Source organism: Camelus dromedarius, chromosome 9, assembly GCF_036321535.1.
Source record: "Camelus dromedarius isolate mCamDro1 chromosome 9, mCamDro1.pat, whole genome shotgun sequence".
Classification (NCBI taxonomy): domain Eukaryota; kingdom Metazoa; phylum Chordata; class Mammalia; order Artiodactyla; family Camelidae; genus Camelus; species Camelus dromedarius.
The window spans coordinates 45,289,998-45,309,564 of record NC_087444.1 but is presented as its reverse complement, the minus strand read 5'-3'; the positions used below and the strand labels follow the sequence as shown (position 1 = coordinate 45,309,564).

Sequence of the window (19,567 nt, the reverse complement as noted above, 5' to 3'; positions counted from 1 at the left end):
CTTGCAAGTAGAAAGAAAGATGGGGAAGACTGAAAAAGGAAAGCACATCTCAGTTGTACAAAGGAGAAACCTTCTGCAAAAAGCGGAAGCAGCAGCCCTGGAGGAACCAAAGTTAGAGGCAGCAGGAGGTTCAACCAAGGATGATCAGCAAGGGGACTCATAGTGAAGAAAGCCAACACCATAAAAGAAAAGTATGAAATTTAACAATTCTGAAGAGCTAAATTTAACACGAAGAACTAAATTCAACAAACTGAAGAACTAAAAACCCATGGAACCAATAGAACGAATGAAAAGAGATTTTAGAAAAGTCTAGTATTCTCATGTGAGGGGATATTGCATACATACAAAATAATCAACTAGAAGTCTTGGAAATAACAAATTTGAGTATTGAAATAAAAAAAAAAAAACAACCCTCAACATATGGGCTGAATATCAGAATAGATAAAACTAAAGAGCAAATTACTGAACTAGGATATGGAATCAAGGACTTCTCTCAGAACAAAGCACAGAAAGCAACATAGATGGAACATAAGGAAAAAGTAGAGGAATGGAGAATAAATCCAATCGTGACAAAATCTATCAAATAGGAGTTCTAGAAAGGGGGAGTAGTGAGAATAAAGAAGAAGAAATACTCAAATAAGGGGTGGGGAGAACCTGAAAAAAAAATACATGAAATCTCCAGATTGAAAGGGTCATCAAGTGCTAAGCAAGTTAAATTTTAAAAAGACCTACATGAGGTATCTTGTGGAAATTTTTGCAAGAGGAGAAAATTCCTCCCTACAGACAAAACTGATACCTTGCAAAGGAATGAGAATTAAGTGCCATCGAAATTCTTACTGGCCCCGCTGAATGCAACAGGCAATAGAAAAATAGCTTCAGAGATCTGAGGGAATTTATTTTTAACCTAGAATTTGATGTCCAGTAAAATTATCTTTGAACTAAGAAGGGAAGATAAAGATATTGCCAAACATGCCAGAAAGAATTCTTAGACAGGATGTAACCATATAAAATGAAAAAAAAAGAATCAAAGAAGGATTTCCATATAAGGTATCCGAATATGGGATTCAAGAAGTCACGTTAAGCAAAGGAACCCAAAGAAATTAAGAGATTTTACTAATTGACACACATTATGATATTAAAACAAAATCATTAAAATTTTGTAACTCAAATCCCACACCATATCAACATGGTAAGTGTTGGGGAGGAGAGATAAAAGAATAGTAGGAGAAAGGAAGTACTAAAAGAAGTAAAGGGTTTTAGTATTTTTCACTGATGTAGGTAGTGATTAATTCCAGATATCATTATGCCTCTCAAAACTGCACCCAATCTATTACAACTGATTGAAAGTATACAAATAGAATGAATAACTTCCAAACATTAGAGAAGAAAAAATAAACTAAAATTTTACTCAATCAATGCTTTTTTAAATTCAGGAGACATAGGGAAAAATAAGAATTTATGATACATAAAAAGCACCCCAAAAATGGCAGGAATAAGTCCAAATATATTAGTAATATCAATAAGGATGAGTGGTTTAAATGCCTATTAGATGACAGAGCCTCTTAAATTTGGTTTAAAAAATTAAAGCCTAACAGGGAAATATCAATATCTTATAATAACCTTTAATGAAAAAGAATACGAAAATGCATATATGTATATATATGTATGACTGGGACATTGTGTGTACACCAGAAATTGACACATTATAATGGACTGTATTTCAATTAAAAAATGACTAAATTAAAAAAATTAAAGCTTATATTGCTGCTTATAAACAAAATGACAGGGGGCGTTTTAAAGTTAAAAGATGAAAATAGCTATGCCATGCAAATACCAATAAAAACAAAGTAGGCAGTTGTAATAATATCAAACAAAACAGAACTCAAGGCAATAAACAAGAAAAGGAACTGAGGGAAGAGATATTTCATTTTGATAAAATACAACATTTACAGAAAAGAAAAGCCATGAACTTTTATGCACCCAATAATATAGTTCCAGTACATAAAACAAAAAATAAAAGTTATACAAAGAAAAAGTGATAATCAACAGTAATGATAAGAGACTTTGTTACTCAGCTCTCAGAAGTCACTAGATAAAGTAGCTGTAGATGAAATACAGATAGAGATGATCTGAATAACACATATATCATAATTTTTAAGTGTAATAGATAAGATATTAATAAAAAGAGATGGCTCATTATATCAGTCACACAGGGAACATTCCAAAAAAAGGGAACTCATGTATTAGGTCACAAAGGAAATCTCAACAAATTCCACAAGAAAGAAGTCAGACAGATTACCTTGTTATTCAAAATGCAATAAAATTATAAATCATAACAATGAAATAGCCAAAAATTTCTATGCATCTGGAAATGTTAAATACCTTTTAAATAATTCTCAGGTTAACAAAAAAATTAATATTATTATTTAGAAATGAGTGACAAGGAGATGCCATATATCAAAAACCTGAGGTATATATCTAACCTGGGAAAATTTATGGTCTTAAAATTCTTGGAAAAGAGAAAAAAAATGAAAACAAAGTAACAAAGCTTTTCAACTCAAGAAGTTAGAAAAATAAAAATAAAATGAATACAATGAAATTTGAGGAAGATATTAATAAAGACAAAATGCAAAAATTAATAAACTAGAAAACATATCAATAGTATAGAGTAATAAAACTAAAAGCTAGTTCTTTGAAAAGACCAATGAACTAGAATAGCCTATGGCAAGACTGAGACTTGGGGGTTGCTGGTAGGGTGGGGAAGAGTGACAGAAAAATGCGATGTTAAGAATGAGAAAAGACACATCCTAGACAAAGCATATTTTAAATTAAAGAGAAAGCATGTGCTAATTGATACCAAAGCATTTGAAAATTCAGGTGAATCAGATAATTTTCTGGAAAACAATAAATGACAAAAATTGGCTCAGAAAGACAAAACACATCCTGGAAGACCAATAATCATACAAGAAATTGAAAAAGTCATTAAAGCTCTACCCTCTAAAAGTATACCAAGGTGAGGAAGTTTACAGTCTTGAATGTCCTACAAAACATTTAGGAAATCCAGAATTCCATGTGATACACTATTCCACTTCTAATACAATGGAAACTACTCAACTCATTTTATGTGGCTAGCATAACCCAATTCCAAAACTGGATGAGGAAAACACAGACAAAAGGGGGACAACATAAGCCAATATAATCTATGAGCAAAGATGCAAAACCCTAAACAAAGTATTAGAATATCATATGTTGTGAGCATGTATATAAGAACAAACACCAGAACATCCTCCATGTTTCTGACTAGATTGAAATCATCTCAACAGATCATCTCAACTGATGCTGAAATTTAATAAAATTTAGTACCTATTTCTGAATATAAAAAAACCTGACTTGATAATGTTTTCTACTAGAGATCCCCAGCACATACCAGAGCTAATAATAAATTACCAGAAATAATTCCATTACAGTCAGAATCAAGACAAGGATACCCATAATCTCTATTACTTTTTAATACTGTACTGAGGGCTTGCTTGTGGAGAAAGACAAGAAGAGAAGAAAATAAGAAATATTAATGCCAAACAGAAAGAGACAATATCATTAGTATTTGCAGCCAGTATAACCGTCTACCTGGGAAATCCACAAGAACCAAAAGGCTATTATAATTGAATATGAGTTAATCAAGGTGATAGATATAAAACCAAATCACAAAATTAATAACTTTTATATTCCATAGTAATAGCTAATTAGAATATGCACTTTATAACCTTATTCACAAAAGGAAAAAAAGAACCTGAAAAATACCTCAAACTTAAAACAATATCAGCAGAAGAAAGGGATAAAGCTTTAGTACATGAAGGAAAACCTGAATAAATATAAAAAAATGCAATATTGCTGGGTGAAGTGGAGCTTAAATACCCGTCTTTTAAAGCCCCATTTCTCCAACACTAGGACCCGACTCAGACAAGGTCAAAACCAAAAACCTGCCTTTCGAGTCAAGTGTGCAGGGCTTTGTAGATTGAGGGCTTCATTAGCAATTAGGCAAATTAAGAAAATATCTTTTCAGAAAGCAAAATGAGGGCATGTACTGGGAACAGAGTGGGGCAGAAAGACTGGAGGACACGGAAAACAAAACTTGCAGACTTGATAAAGTTCATCATTGTGGGCCCTAACCAAGGTGAGATCCAGGAGTGGGAGGGGGGAGGTCTCTGTCCCCACATGTACCCCACAAAGCCGTGGAGGCCAAACAGATGGCAAAGCACATTTTAAAACCACTTTTTAACACAGTCACTTTTTTTGCCTGCTTGCTCTTTATTCCTCTAGTCAAAAGTCCCACCAGCTGTCACTGTCTCAAAGAAAATGTCAGGAGTTTGTGGCTGCCGGGGCCTCTCCTCAGCTCAGTGGGGGACAGGGGCCCAGGGACCTAAACCCACTGTGGTCCTGGCTGCAGAACTGCTGAAGTGGCTGAGTGGCAGGCTCCTCACCAAAATGAACCCACCACGGAGGTTCACAGCCAGTCCTTCCCCCACAGTAACCCTTTCCAGGTAGAAACACATATGCTTCCCAAAGCATTTTGCCTATTTCCTTGTCTCCTTCCAGACACCCTTGTGAGGTCAATATTATTCTCATTTCATAGAGAGAGCAATGAGGAAACCTGGCTTTTTCTAGCCTTGCAAGCCGTGTGATCTTAGAAAACTCCCTTATCCTCTCTGGTCCTCAGCTTCTCCATTTGCATAACAAAGTTGATCAAAGGTCCTCCAAAGTCCTTCCAACTCTATGGCTCCAGACCATTGTCTGGTATCAGGAAGACAGCCCTGATCCTCCTCTCTGCATGACAGCTCCTGCTGCCCCCCTGACTCCTTCCTTCTGCTCCAGGGACAGCCCAATCACATACCAAGGAAATCAGAACCTGGGAACTAGGTCCTGTTCCTTTAGCATTTTTTTCCCTCTCCAAACACCAATCAGTAACCTCTTTAAGGAACATCCAAATAGGGCAGTTGGTTTCTTGCTGAATCAAAAGGAAAAAAAAAAGACTTGATGAGTAATTTGCTGAAACTAGTCTTCCCCTTCACCCCAAACCTTTTGAAATCACACATTTAAACTGATTTAGAGAACTTTAAAGATGCATTTAAATTTCCTTTCCTCCTTGTTTAACTACATAATTGTTTTCACTCACAGTAATCTTCTCTCAGAGGCGTATGCTTGATTTCTTTAATAAATCCTTCTCCACATTTGAACTCATCCATTAGCAATAAGGAGCCTGACATGCCATTACCTACAATAAATTTCACTGCCATTAAATCGCCACATGCCATGTGAAGAAAACGAGACACCCGGATGGCCTTGCCAAGCCAGGGTGACCTCAGAGCTCAGTCCCAGAGCCTCTGGGCTCCTTATTTGAGCCCCAGATTCTCCTGGGAGTCAAAGTATTGATCTAGCCAAACTGGAGGCTGACCCAGAGAGACAAAGTAGGACGAATACACACATCTGCTTTACGGCTCATCTTTGTCATTCCAGGTTTGGGGCTGGGGTCCAGGCAGTAGGAGCCAGTGACTAATACCCACCCTGGGGCGAAGGCAGGGTGCAGGCACACAGAGCGAGGGCAGCACTGCCCCTGGACCTAACCCACGGCCTCAGCAGCCCGGCTGGCCTTGACACAGAGCCCCAGTCCTCCTGCACATCGTGTACATGGCACAGCTGATAAAGAAAAGTCAAATGTGTTTACCGCTTTCCTCCACCGTTGCCAGCTGGCTGCATTCTCAGGGAGGCACTGAAGCTTAGCTTACAAGCTGATGGGGCCTCTGCTCATCACCGACCGGGCGGCTCCAGCACAAGGAGAAAGAACAGAATCATTGACTGGGAAACCTTGGAGTCAGGTCAGGCCGTTGACTCCAGGAGTTCTCAGGCTTTGCTGTGTATTGGCATCACCTCGGGAGCTTGATAAACATACTCGTGCCCACACCCTCACTGGGAAATTCTGACTCAGAAGGGCTGGGTGGGCCTGGACATCTGAATCTTTAAGGAGTATCCAGGTAATGCTGATGCACCCAGACGTGATTTGGCTTCCTGGTTCTCAACATTGGCTATACAATATAATGACCTGGGAAGCTCAAAAAGTACCAGTTCCTCGGCCTCACTCCATATCAGCTAAATCAGAATTTCTGGCTAAATGCCTGGGACATCAGAATTATTGAAAAGCTCCCCAAGTGGTTACAAACAGCCATAAGAATTGAAAATGACTGAACTGCACATCTTGCAGAAAAGATACTATGACTCAGGGTGGGGTTAAAACTTGCCCTAAGTCCCACAGCAAGTGTAGAATCTGGGTGTCTGCCAGTCTGACCTGAACTCTCTGTGCATGCTGTGATATGTGAGGGCAAGGACCATGGCCAGTGGCACCCAGGAAAGCCCAATACCCTGAAATGACAGCCACCCTGCAGGGGATGATCCTTCAGAAGATCATGCCTAAATGGCATCAGTGTTGCCAGTCTGGAACCCACACTTTAAGTAACAAGAGCCCAGACCCTTTTTATAATGCCTCCTCCCTCCTCAATGCTCACCCAGTCTCTGCAGAAAGAATGAAGTCATGGAAATGAGTGCACTGCCTCTGTACCATAGTGAGGGGTCCTAAGTGTTGTGAGTGAATGGCAGGTTGGGTAAATCTGTTTCCTGCCCAGACTGTGAGCGCTTTGAGGGCAGCTCTGAGCCCCCTTCTCTTGCATCCCTTGGTTTGGGGCTAAAGACACCCAGACAGACAAGATACAGAGAGTGCTCTCGGCTCTGCGTGGCCTTGCACAAGTCACTTCCTTGCAGGAGTCTCACCTGTAAAATCTGAATGCTAACACTAGCCTCCAAGGACATTACGTGGATTAAGTGAAACATTAGAAGTAAAGTGCCCCGCCCAGAAGAGATATATGAAACGTAGTTGACCATCTCGATTTCTATACAGAGATGGCACATCAAGGGAGATGCTGAACTTGGACAGCCTGAGTTCCAATTCAGTCTGTATCACTTCTTAGACCTTAACCTTTCTGGCCTTGCCTTCCTCTTGCTGAATCAAAAGGATAACAGCACGTGCCACAACAGATTGCTGGGAAGGTTAGATTAGAAAGTCCATTTAGAGCACTTAGCACATGGTAAGCACTCAATAAACGTTCCCTGTTATTACTACTGCTGACCCTAGCCTCCCTTGCAGTCAGCACAGCAAACGCTGAGCATCCTGTCCCCAGTGGTGGCGGGCCTTACACTGAACTCTCCACCTTAGGAAACAGGTGCACACTCATTTGGCTGGATGAGGATTACAAATGAATGAGACAGAAGCCAGCTGGGTCTGCAGCAACCCTAGCAGGTGGCCCGAGTCCTCAGGGCAGCTGGGGACATGGTGCCCTTCACGCAGCAGGAAGGCATCCTCCTCTGGTGCCCCATGGAGCCTGTCCATGCCTCTAGCTGCAGGCTCATGACATTCCCATGCCATCATTGTCTTTCCCTCCTTCCAAGAACCCAGAGGGCAGGCCTACCTCTGGAGATAGGGAAGTTTATGGAAGATGGAGCTGAATCCTCCAGAACTTAAAGAAAAACCACCAAGCTGACTTGAATACGTTTCCTTCTAGCTCCACTTTCTTGAAAGATTCTGTTTAACTCTGATTAGTTGGCTTCCAGTTTACTGAGATTGTATCTTGTAAGTATTTTTATCACCCACTTAGCACATGATGTTATTTCTGAATAGCCAAGATAATGATAAACAAAGGACTACAGTCCTTTTCACGTGCTTACTTCTTAACTGTTTACAAGATGCTTATGCTCACATTAGTCCCTTCGACACAACCAAAAAGATTGTAAGGTAAGAACAAAGAGAAGGCTTATTTTAAGAGTGCTGAAATGAAGGCTCAGGAATAGTGGGTGATGTGCCCGAGTTCACGGGCCAAGTATTAAAGTGCTGGAACAGAGTCAGTATTTCCTAACCTCTTGTCCAGTACTTCCTCCCCTCCCCTCTGAGAAAGGAGGAAGGGAACACTGGGAGTGGGAAGCCATTGATTCTCTCCTGCCCAATCCAGGGAGACTTCAGGGAAGAGGTAGGTGTCAAAAGCTAGTGGAAGGAAGCTGTCAGAAGGGCCCAGGGGGAATGTTTTTATAAGTTCACACCAAACAAGGTCATCCAAAACCTTTCCAACTACCTTTACTCATGTGGGCACTAGCCCACAGAAGGCCTTAAGCAGCCTGAGGCTGACGATCCATTTCCTGTCTTACCCCCCCAGAGGTCTCTTCTCAATGCAATGGCCAGAGTCTGCACAAAATCCTCCAGTGGCCCCCTACCTTGCTCACAATACGGCCCTCTGGTCTAGCCAGATGCTTTCTCTCTGCCCCTGTCTCCTACTGCCTCTCTCCTCCCCAGCCACACCCACTTGTGTGCTTTTCCTTGGGCAGAGCAAGCATCCTTCTCTCAGGGTCTTTGCACTTTCAGTTCCCTCTGCTTAGAATGCCAATCCCCCAAATACACCTATGGTTTACCTTCTTACCTGATTCAGTTCTCTGCCTGATTGTGTCCTCTTCAGAGGTGTCTGAATACCCCACCTAACACTGTACATCTCATCACTCTCCGTATTTCCACTCTACTTTGCTTTTCTTCACTGCATCTATCACTTTGTGATAATATATTGTCTGTGATTCCTTATTGTCTGTATCTCGTGGAGCCTCTGCTCCACGGGAGCAGGGAACTCGTCCATTCGCTGTGGTATCTAGCCGCACCCTGAAGCATGAATCGTATATGGCTAATGCTCAGTAAATGTTTAATGAATAGATGAATCAAATAAATGAATGAACTGGTGTCAGCTCTTTCCCCAGCTGCAACCCACTTCACTTCCTCACCTATGGTAGGTAGAAAACTTCCCTAGAACTGTCTGTGGGCTCCATGCATCTTTTGAGAAGAGCTGAGCCCCAAGACATCATTAACAATGGCCCGGTCCCACTACAGGCCCTCTCTGTGGCCACTGTGACAAACCTGTTTGATCACCAGCCTGGATCAAAGACCTGAGGAAAACAAACCAGGGACCAGGAGGATGTACCATCTTGGGTCCCTGGAGCAGAGGTCTTGGGACCAAGCCCTGAAAACTGGCATGTAGATCAGGAGCATGATACAGACTGGATTCCTCATGATGCTCTGGGGCCTCCTTCATGAGGGTGGCTTCCTTGAACCAGTTTCCTACTTGGCATGGGTCCCCCACAGTCTCCTGCTTAGGAGACTGTTAACCTTGAGAGTTTCCCTGAGCACAGAGGTACATGGCCTTGCTTTGTCCCAGGCCCATCCTGTTGAGAGCAGATGAAGACCCATCTTGACCACCCCAGGGAAGAAGATCCCCCCAGGCCAGCCTTGTTTCCTTCTCTATTAAGGTCTATTAAGACCATTATTCATCAATAGAAGACCAACTCCCACCATAGAATTTTAAAGTAGAAAAGAAACACACGTTACTTGGTCTCCATCTCTCTCCAGCTGTTAAGGTATGTATCTCACACTGTAAGCACTGCCCACTTCACATATACAGAAATACTAGCCAGGTGACCTTAGCCAACCAGCTAAGCCTTCACTTCTTAAGAGCTTCATCTACAAAATGGGACGGCTACTGGGATGTTGCCCAGAGATCTGAGTTTGAATCTTTAATCAATCTCTATTTGTATAACAAGTTAGCTCTTTCTATTTAGTTTCCTCTGTTATAAAAATGAGAATGCTAGTTAATGAATAAGATTGCCAGCTCTAAAATCCATGAAATATCATCAGATTTTTCAATTAATTTGATAAACCTACCAAAGATCTTCTTATACAAAAAATAAAATATACAGCATATCAGAAGCATCATTTTAATTAGACCATATTGTATAATATACATATATATTGCATTTTGTCAATTATAGCTGTGCTAATACACCTCAGAATTCTATGACAATGTGTGCCCCACATAATAAAAATAATGACTCCCTCCAGTACACACCTCAGAGACTTAATTTGATTTGGAGATAGATAAAGCATAGAGGTTGCCAGTCTCTCAAGGTTACAATGTTTTAAATACCAGTTGTCTTGTAAAATGGATTTAGGGACTATTACAGCCATCCAGGCTGACCAGAGGGGAGGAAGATGTCATTTTAACAACAACATTTCCCTTTCCCCATGCCTGTATCAGTTTAGATGTGAGAGAACGATGTACCTAGTCTCATAGGAAGTGTTGTGGGTTCACCACCACAACCTCCACTTAGCTAGACCAAGAACAGGCTTGCTTTGATGGTAGATCAGGGGCCAACAAAGGAAGAATTTTCCAGGGTCAGATCTCCCCTGGATGGTAAGCTCCATGAGGGCAGGGGCTAAGTCTGTTTGCTCACTGGATAGAGCTGGGCACACAGGTAATCAATGATATTTGTGGAATGGAAGAAGGAAGGAGCAATAAGGCTTTATGAAGATTTCAGGAGGACCCAAGCAGGAGGCAAGGTAACCTCTTGCTGGGGATATTTCCCAGAGAAGTCAGGCATTCAGTGGGGACCAGGATCCATGTGGACATAAAGTTCTGCATGGAGCATGGCTGGACCTCACAGCCTAGCCTCTCCATCCCTGCAATGTCTGACCTCCTGGGGCTCTCTGATCTCTTTCACAACTAACATGCTGGCCTCAGGGGAGTGCTGTGCTTCCTTTAAAACATGCGGGTGCATGCGTGCAGGGGCACACACACACACACACACCGCCCCCACAGAGTTACAGACAGCCAATCTAATGATTCAGAGGGAGGGTTCTGGCTTGCTCCTGGCCATCACCACAGGGCAGAGATCCTATAAGACCCCCACCACTTAGAGTGACTACAAGAGCATGGATATGCCTAAAGTCATATGAACCCAAGACAGAGAGACCACTGAGGCCAGCATCCCTTCTTCCCACCTCCTGAGTGTTCTAGCCCCTCCTACAAGGGAGTTCTGGCCCCTCCTCATGGGGGGGTGGTTCTGTTCTTGCCTATCTCCACAGACAATCCAGTAAACCTCAGTGTCAGGGTGTCACGGAGCAAGATTACTCCCCTACTGAGATGGTAGAGCAGTGGGAGAGGAGAGAGTGGGTGGAATTGGAACACAAGAGGACTTTTGCCTCCGTCTGGTAGCCAGTGGAATGCTATGCTGCTGGTTGCATGTGCTGACTGAATTGCCTCTTCACTGAGGGATGAACAGACCTCAAAAAGGCAGCTAATGTAAGATAATGGTTTCAAGAAAATGTAGCCTATCAAAGGGACCATAAAAGAAAGTGGGGTTAATGGTTATGGTGCTAAGAATCTAGGGAGCAGCTCTCAATTTAATACTAAGAAAACCTCCCAGGCGCCTGTTCCCATTGCCTCTCTCAACAAACCAATAAACTGGCAGAAATCACTCTCCCCACTTCACAGATGGGGACATGGATCCTTGGAGATGTAATATGAACTAGCAGGAAATGGCTCTTTAAGAGCATCCAAATAGCCCCTTTGATTTACAGATGAGGAAAATGAGACCCAGAAACGGTGATACATTGAATTAAGGTAACACAGCTGGTAAGACTCCCAGTCGGAATTTAAACCTCGGTTTGTCTGGCTCCAAGTCCAGTGCTCTTTGCATGACACTGTGTGATAATGTGGTTTGTGGTTTGCTCAGGTCCCCATGGTTAGTGGATATTAAGAGTGAAGACTTCAACCAGGTCTTCCAACTTCTGGTCCAGCCTCCTTCCCACTACCTCCCTTGAGGCCTCCACAGGAACTTCTACCCAGTCACCAGCTCAGTGTCCCCTTCTTGCTTTACCATCATAGATGGTCACTCCAGGACTCTCTCTCAGAAGCAAGGACTTGCTTGGGTCCATGTAGGATGGGAGGCCCCGTGATTAAGCACTTGCTGGAAGGGTAAGTCCTGGTCTTTACTGCATGACCAGGCTGTGTTCTCAAACTGGGCCAGAGCATTTATTATTTTGCATCAACTCTGAACACTCAATAGAAGAGAAAAAGTGGGACACTTTAAAACTGGTTTTCCTCTGTGCCAACAAAGTGCCATTATTTTAACTTCATTTGTGTGGTACAAATGAGAAGGAGATAAATGTCGTGTTCCAGCCAGAGTCTATTAGTGGGTATCAACTGTAACATGGAAAGATTGTGCAATCTGGCTGGGTAAGAAAGGGGAAGAGCTGCACCCAAGGATCTCAGCTCTTAAATTCTCTCTGCCTGGGATTTCTGAATTGTGAAGCAAGATTTAAAATGCATATGGTGAATTACACACCTACAGCCAATATTTTTTTAGTTACATACAAATTCGAATTGAGAAGCCTTGGGTATGTCCCTCGACCTCTTTGGAGCTTAATTTTCTCATCTGTAAAATCCAGACACCATCTGGCCTCCCTGCTACACTATGTATTTCTGTGTGAGAATTAAATAAGAAAACGAATAGGAAATTGCAGCTGTTTCACAAACGTTATTCATTATGCATTACACATCATACACACACCAAATAATTATGCACCTAAGTAATTTGGATGCATAAGTGTGTAATTTAAGATAAAATATATTGCCTTTTCATATCCCTAATTTAACTAATCCTGTGAGATCCACTAGAAGAAAGAAAGAAATGTTTAAACCTTCATTCTTTTGTTTTGTTTTAATAAATTATTTTTTGTTGTAATAAATTTTCATTAAAGTGTAACATATCATACAGAAAGTACTTGACTAATTTTTCCAACGTGAACACACTCACCACCAGCACCCAGATCAACAATTAGAATATTACCAGCCCTCAGAAGCCCCTCTTGCACTCCCTGCCATTCACTACCACCTCCTCTTCCCCTAAAGTTACCATCACTCTGACTTCTAATATTATGAATTAAATTTGACTGTGTTTGAACTTTGATAAATAGTTAACATATCAATAGATATACAGTATGTACTCTTTGGGGTCTGGCTTCTCTCAACATTACATTGGTGGAATTCATCCATGTTGTTTCATATAGCAGTAGCTTATTCATTCTCACTATTGTGTAGTATCCCATTATATGAAAATATTTTAATTTATTTATCCATTCTACTGTTGATGGACATATGCACTGTTCTCAGTTTGGGGCTAATACAAATAGTGTTTCACATGTACATAGATTTTTGTTGAATATATAACTGGGAGAGGAATGCTGGGTCATAAAGTAGTGAATGTTTAGCTTTATCAGATATTGGCAAACCATTTTCCAAAGTGATTGTTCTAATTTGTACTTGGACTAGAAGCATGTGAGAGTTCCAGTTGCTCTGCATCCTCACAAGCACTTGATTTTTTAAAATTGAGGTAATATTGGTTTATAATATTATGTAAGTTTCATGTGCATAACATTGTGTTTCGATTTCTGTATACACTACAACATATTTAGGACGAAAAGTTTAGTTTCCATCCATCATAGTTGGCCTCTTTTACCCATTTTGCCCTCTCCCTACCCCTACTTCTGTTCTGGTAACCACTACTCTGTTCTCTGTATCTGTGTGTTTGTTTTTGTTTGGTTGTGTTTGTTCATTTATTTAGTTCTTTTTCCATATTCCACGTATGAGTGAAATCATGTGTCTGTCTCTATGCATTTACCTATTCAGGGTATTTTATATAAATGGACCATATACCATGTGCAGTCTTTTGTGACTGTCTTCTTTCACTTAGCATAATGCTTTCAAGGTTCTTCCACGTTGTACCGTGTGTCAGTACTTTATTTCCTTTTATTGTTGAATAATATATTGTATGGATGCTCACAGTTTTTTTTATCCAGTTGACAGTCATTTGGGTTGTTAGCACTTTTTGGCTATTGTGAATAATGCTGCTATGAATATTTGGGTACAAGTTTTTACATGAACATATGTTTTCAATTTTCTTGGATATACACCTAGAATAGACTGGGTCATATAGTAACGCTGAGTTTAATCTTGAGAGGAACCACCAGACTGTCTTCCAAAGTGGCTGAACCATTTTACATTCCCATCAGCACTGTATGAGAGATCCAGTTTCTCCACATCCTCACCAGCACTTACTAGCTCTCTTTTTTATTGTAGTCACCTTGGATAGTGTGGGGTACTATTTCACTGTGGTTTTCATTTGCATTTCCCTGATGGCTAATGACATTGAACAGCTTTTCATGTACTTATTGGCCATTCATATATCGTCCTTGGAGACATATCTAATCAGATCCTTTGCCCATATTTTGTCTTTTTATTATTGAATTGTAAGAGAGGTAAGGCTTTTTAAAGTAACAGAAATTACCACTATATCTTTGTTAAAGGTTGCAAGTACTTTTTTCCAGTTTGTTGTTTCCTTTGTTCCCCCATGCAGAATTTTTAGGAGTTTTTAATGAAATTTAATTTATCAGTCTTTTCTTGTATGGCTTCTAGATTTTGAGTCAGAGTTTGAAAGGCCTCTCCCTCTCCAATATTATAAGGAATTCTTCCATGTTTTCTCTGTGTATTTTCATATTTCATATTTAGCATTTAAGCTTGTGATAACTTTGAAATTTTTCCAAGTGGCTATCCAGTTATTCCAACATCATTTACTGAATTGTCCATCCTTTCTCCAATACTTTGGGCTATCTTCTTTATCATATTCTGAATTGCCACTGTATTTTTAATCTATTTCTGGGTTTTCTATTTTATTGCGTGGGCATGTTTCATTCACCGCAACTACCTTACTTTAATTATTGAGGCTTTATATGTTTTTATAAGTGGAAAGGCTAGTCATTTCTCTTATTTGTATTTTTTCTTACTATTCTAGTTTATTTTTTCAAGTGAATTTTGGAATAAGCTCATTTGATTAAAAACAAAATGCTTTATATCTTATTATGATCATACTAAATGTATACATTAAATTAGGGAGAAAAGACCTTTTTTATTTTTATTTTTTTTGCAAATTGGCATTTTATTTGTAACTTTTCCTATCCCTTTCATGTTCTCATTTTGTGTGTTTGTATATTGATCCTTCTTTTCCAATTATGTTATCTAATGATTTATCTATTTTATTGGTTCAAAGAAATAGATTTGAGGTTAATTTATTAGTGCTGTTTATCTGTTTTCTAATTCATTAATTTCTACTTTTATCATTACTAATAACTTATTTCTGGTATCCTTCAATTTATTTTGGTATACTCTTTCTAACTTTTTAAGCACAATGCTTAATTCATCTGTTTTGAGTTCTTTCTTTTGATATTTAAGGCGATGGTTTTCCTCTATACGTTGCTTTAACTGTGTATTAGTTTCCCAGGACTGTTGTAACAAAAATACAATAAACTGGATAGCTTGAACAACAGAAATATACTGTCTCACACTTCTGCAGCCAAGAAATCCAAGATGAAGGTGTTGGTAGGGTTAGTTCGTTCTGAGGACTGTAAGAGAGGATCGCTTCTGGAGGCTTGCTAGCAATCTTTGGTGTTCCTTGGCTGGTAGAAGCATCACCTCAATTGCTGTCTTCATTTTCATCTCCCTGTGTGTGTCTCTGTGACCAAAGTTTCCCTTTTTATAAGAGCACTGGTCATATTGATTTAGGACCTACTGTAATGAACTCATTTTAAGTTGGTTACTTACCTCTGTAAAGGTCCAGTCTCCAAATAAGGTCACATTCTGAGGTACTGAGGGTTCGGACATTACCATATGAATGGAGAGTGGGACACAATTCAACTCATAACAAACTGTATCCCACAAATTCTGATAAAGAGTACTTCCAAAACATATGAAAATGATATGTGTATGTATATGCATGAGTGGGATATTGGACTGTACACCAGGGATAGACACATTGTAATTGACTGTACTTTAATTAAAAAAAAGAGTACTTTCATTATTGGTGTTTCCTAAGATAGTCTTCCCCATTTCAATTTTTATTTCCTCTTTGAGAGTTGAGAGAGCCTTTAAAAATTTCCACATGGAAGGAGCTTTTTGCTTTCTATTTTGTAATCAGTGTTTAATAAATTACATAAAAAATATAACAGTTATACAATATTATCTAAACTACATCTAATTTTTAGAATTTATTGAAGATTTATTTATGGTATAATATATGATCATTTTCCATAAATATTCTTGTAACTTTTGGGGGAAACAAAAAGTTTATTCTGTATTCTTTGATTACATGGTTTAATCAGGTCTATCTCATTAATTAGTTACTTAAATATTATATATCTTTAATTTTGTCCTCTTGATCTATTCTTATAGAAGTGAATTATATTCCCCTTCTGCTTGTGTATGTCTGTCTATTTCTTGTGTCTCTTGTAACTTCTGCTTACAAATGTGGATGCCACGTTATTTGGTGTAGAGATATTTATAAATGTTGTCTTAATCAAACTCATAAAAACAGAGTAGACTGGTGGTTACCAGGGGCTGGGGGGTGGGGGAAATGGGGAGATGTTAGACAAAGGTGGGAATTTTAATTATAAAATGAGTAAGTTCTGGAGTTCTAATGTATAGCATGGTGACTATAGTTAATAATAGTGTATTGCATACTTTAAATTTGCTAAGAGAGTAGATATTAAATGTTCTCACCACAAAAAACGGTAACTATGTGAAGTGATAGATGTTTTAACTAACCTTATTGCAATAATCATTTCACACTATGTATGTAATATTAATCATCATGCCATATGCCTTAAACTTACACAATGTTATTTGTCAATTCTATCTCAATAAAGCTGGAAAAAATATTGTCTTTACCGAAGTATACCTCTTACATTACAATGTACCTTTCTTTCTCATTTAATGATCCTTGTCCTGAACTCTATCTTATCTGTCCTGAACTCCACCTTATCTGTCCTGAACTCCACCTTATCTGATATTAGCATAGCAACCCTTGCTTTCTTTGTGTTTATGTTACCCTGGTGTATATTTGTTTTTCTGTGCCTTTGTTTTAGATGTATCTCTTACATAAAATGTATTGGGTTCATTTTGTGATCCATTCTGAAAATCATTTTATCTCAGTACCAATTTACTCTTAACAGGTCAAATACGCTTGGTCTTTGTTCTATCATATTATTTGTACTATGTTGCTGTTGAATAGTTCTATTTTTTAATCTTTAATTATGTACTCTATAGTTATTTTGTGTTATGCTATTCTGATATTTAGGAAGGTTTGTATTTTTGTTCTAATAGTTGCCTTTACAAGTACAGTATTATTTTAATGCCCTTAGCTCTCTATTTCCTTAATGAGTTCTTTACCATAAGCAATAATGAAATAACTGTGTTTTCTCTTCCTCCTCCTGTCATGTTTCCTAGTTTACCCATATAGCTCAGAGATCAGGCCACAACTGATAATCAATAAGCATTGATTAACTGCTACTCTTTCCTAAAAGCGAAACACAACAAAACACACAGTGTCAAGGGAAAAAAAAATCTTCATTCTCTTTCTTCTTCTGCCTGGATATCCTATGCTGGTTTGTCTAGAACCAGCCACAGTCCTGTTTGAAAACATTTTCCCTGGACTGAAAGACAGGAATCCTAACCTTGAAGAGAGAGAATCATTGTGTCATTGTAGGAGCACCTGTCACACCCATATTCTCCCCTTTGATCCAGCTCCTGATTTCTCCATTGCCTAGGCTCTGGACATGGCATAAAACCAGTAATCAGTGGGAGAAATCAGGACTGGATCTCTACAGAAGCTGTTCCAGGGGCCTGACCCTCATCAAATGCAAAGGTTACAAGATCCACAGGACCAGAGATAGAAGTCAGGAAATAGAGGTAAATTTTAAAGACACACATGATTATCAGAATGAGTCCAAAGGTCTACATGACCTATTGCACCTGCCTTACCTACATACATGGTGACCATCGGTCTTGGTGAACAGTTTTGCTTTATACCTATTGAGCCAAAGTATTCCAGTTTGGATAACAAATTATAGAGTCAACCCACCTGTAAGCCACACTCGTGTGATTGACAAAAGTGCCAGGTAGCCTTGGCCTTCATTTTCATCATAACTGGAGAGCATACACATTGATCTGCCATTGACTTGCTGCCTTTCTTGCTAAGCCTCAGTTTCCTAATCTGTAAAATAAAGTCAAAAAGGGTATGCACTCATCCATCTCAAAAGTCTGTTTTGTTGGTATATCAGAATTATAGTTTTACATAGTTTCATCATTTTTTATTATGATCAAATTATTTGGGTCATGCCTATTTTAAGACACAGAATCAAAATGCACAGAAAAGTGCTCAGTTGTGTGATGACGCACAAACGACAAGCACCATTATTATTGCAGGAGACTTCCTGGAACTTACTTTCTTTGAGGAAAAAAAGGAAAGAAAATTAAACAATTCTGTTGATTTTTAGAGTTGGGTTCATGGAAAGGTCTTTTTCCACCAACCCAGGGATGTGTACAAGGCATGTAGTGTCCCGGAGGATGGCAGGACCTGCTTGACAGGAACTAGGATTTGAGAGAAATGGCTCACATGCTCACAAAAAGCCTCTGGCATAAGAGTTTCAGGCAAAAGCCAATAACTGGAAGGCTCTGAGGGCCTTAATTAAAAGGTCAATCAATTTTTTCCAAGGTAATTTTACAGTGTGCATTAAAAGAATTCATGTTCTCTCCATTTGGGTGGAGTTGAAATCTACTGAAGCACGTGGTCCTATGTCTAAGGAATAACACGTTAACAAGAGACATTCATCAGACAAAGGTAACTAAACCTGACAAATACCCGAGTCCACCCCCACCTCTGATCTCTTTTATAGAATCAATATTTAAAGGGGAAAACTCCAGTGAAAAAGACTCAGAGCTTTGGATTCTCCTGTCACTTTGGGAAATTTTTCTAAGTGTCTTGAGTATCCATCCCTTCTCTTTGCCTTACCTAGAATGTGTTGTTCATTTGCCTGATCTCTCTCTAGATGCCCCCACTCCCAGACCAGGGGTCAGAAAACTTTTTCTGTAAAGGACTATGTAGTAAATATTTTGGGTTTTGCAGGCCATACATATTCAACTTTGTGGTTGAAGTGTGAAAGCTATACAGACAATACATACACAAATGGGCATGACTGTATTCTGTTCTAATTGCGTTTATGAACACTGAACTTGAATTTGAATTTCATATCATTTTTACAGGTCATGATCTATTTTTCTTTTGATTTTCTTTCAACCATTTGAAAATATAAAAACCATTCTCATAGGTTGTACAAAACTGGTAGTTGGCCAAATTGGGCCCATGGGCCATAGCTTGCCAACCCCAAGACTATATCATGACCAACTTGAGGACAGGGATTCAATCATAACCATCTTACTATCTCCTAAGTCCACTCAGTGTCTGACACTTGAGAGACAACCAAACTTTGGAGGAAGAAGTGAGAGATGGAGACCTTGGGAAAGACAGCAGATGTATCCACCACACACAATGAAATAAGGCCTTCCCACTGCATGGGTGTTGGAAGGGAGAATATGTGATAACTAATAGTATTGCTTTGGAGTCAGAAACACCTGGGCTTGACTTCTAGCTCCACCACTTCCTGGCTTGGGCCCAGGCAAGCAACCGAACATCAGGATGCATTTGTCTGCAAATCATAGAAAAACCAACTAATGGTGGCTTGAACATTGCAGATATTTATTATCTC

At 39.5% G+C, this 19,567-nt stretch overlaps 1 protein-coding gene across 2 annotated transcripts in view; it reads right to left on the bottom strand.

Moving 5' to 3' along the window:
- CES5A (carboxylesterase 5A) overlaps positions 1 to 19,567 on the bottom strand; it is a 224,436-nt gene that overhangs the window by 58,802 nt on the left and 146,067 nt on the right. For both annotated transcript variants that reach the window (XM_064489154.1, XM_010988455.3), the window contains exon 3: positions 17,884 to 18,015. In XM_064489154.1, the coding sequence (XP_064345224.1) occupies positions 17,884 to 17,976 (93 nt within the window). In that variant the 5' untranslated portion in view covers positions 17,977 to 18,015. The remainder of the gene's footprint in view (positions 1 to 17,883; positions 18,016 to 19,567) is intronic.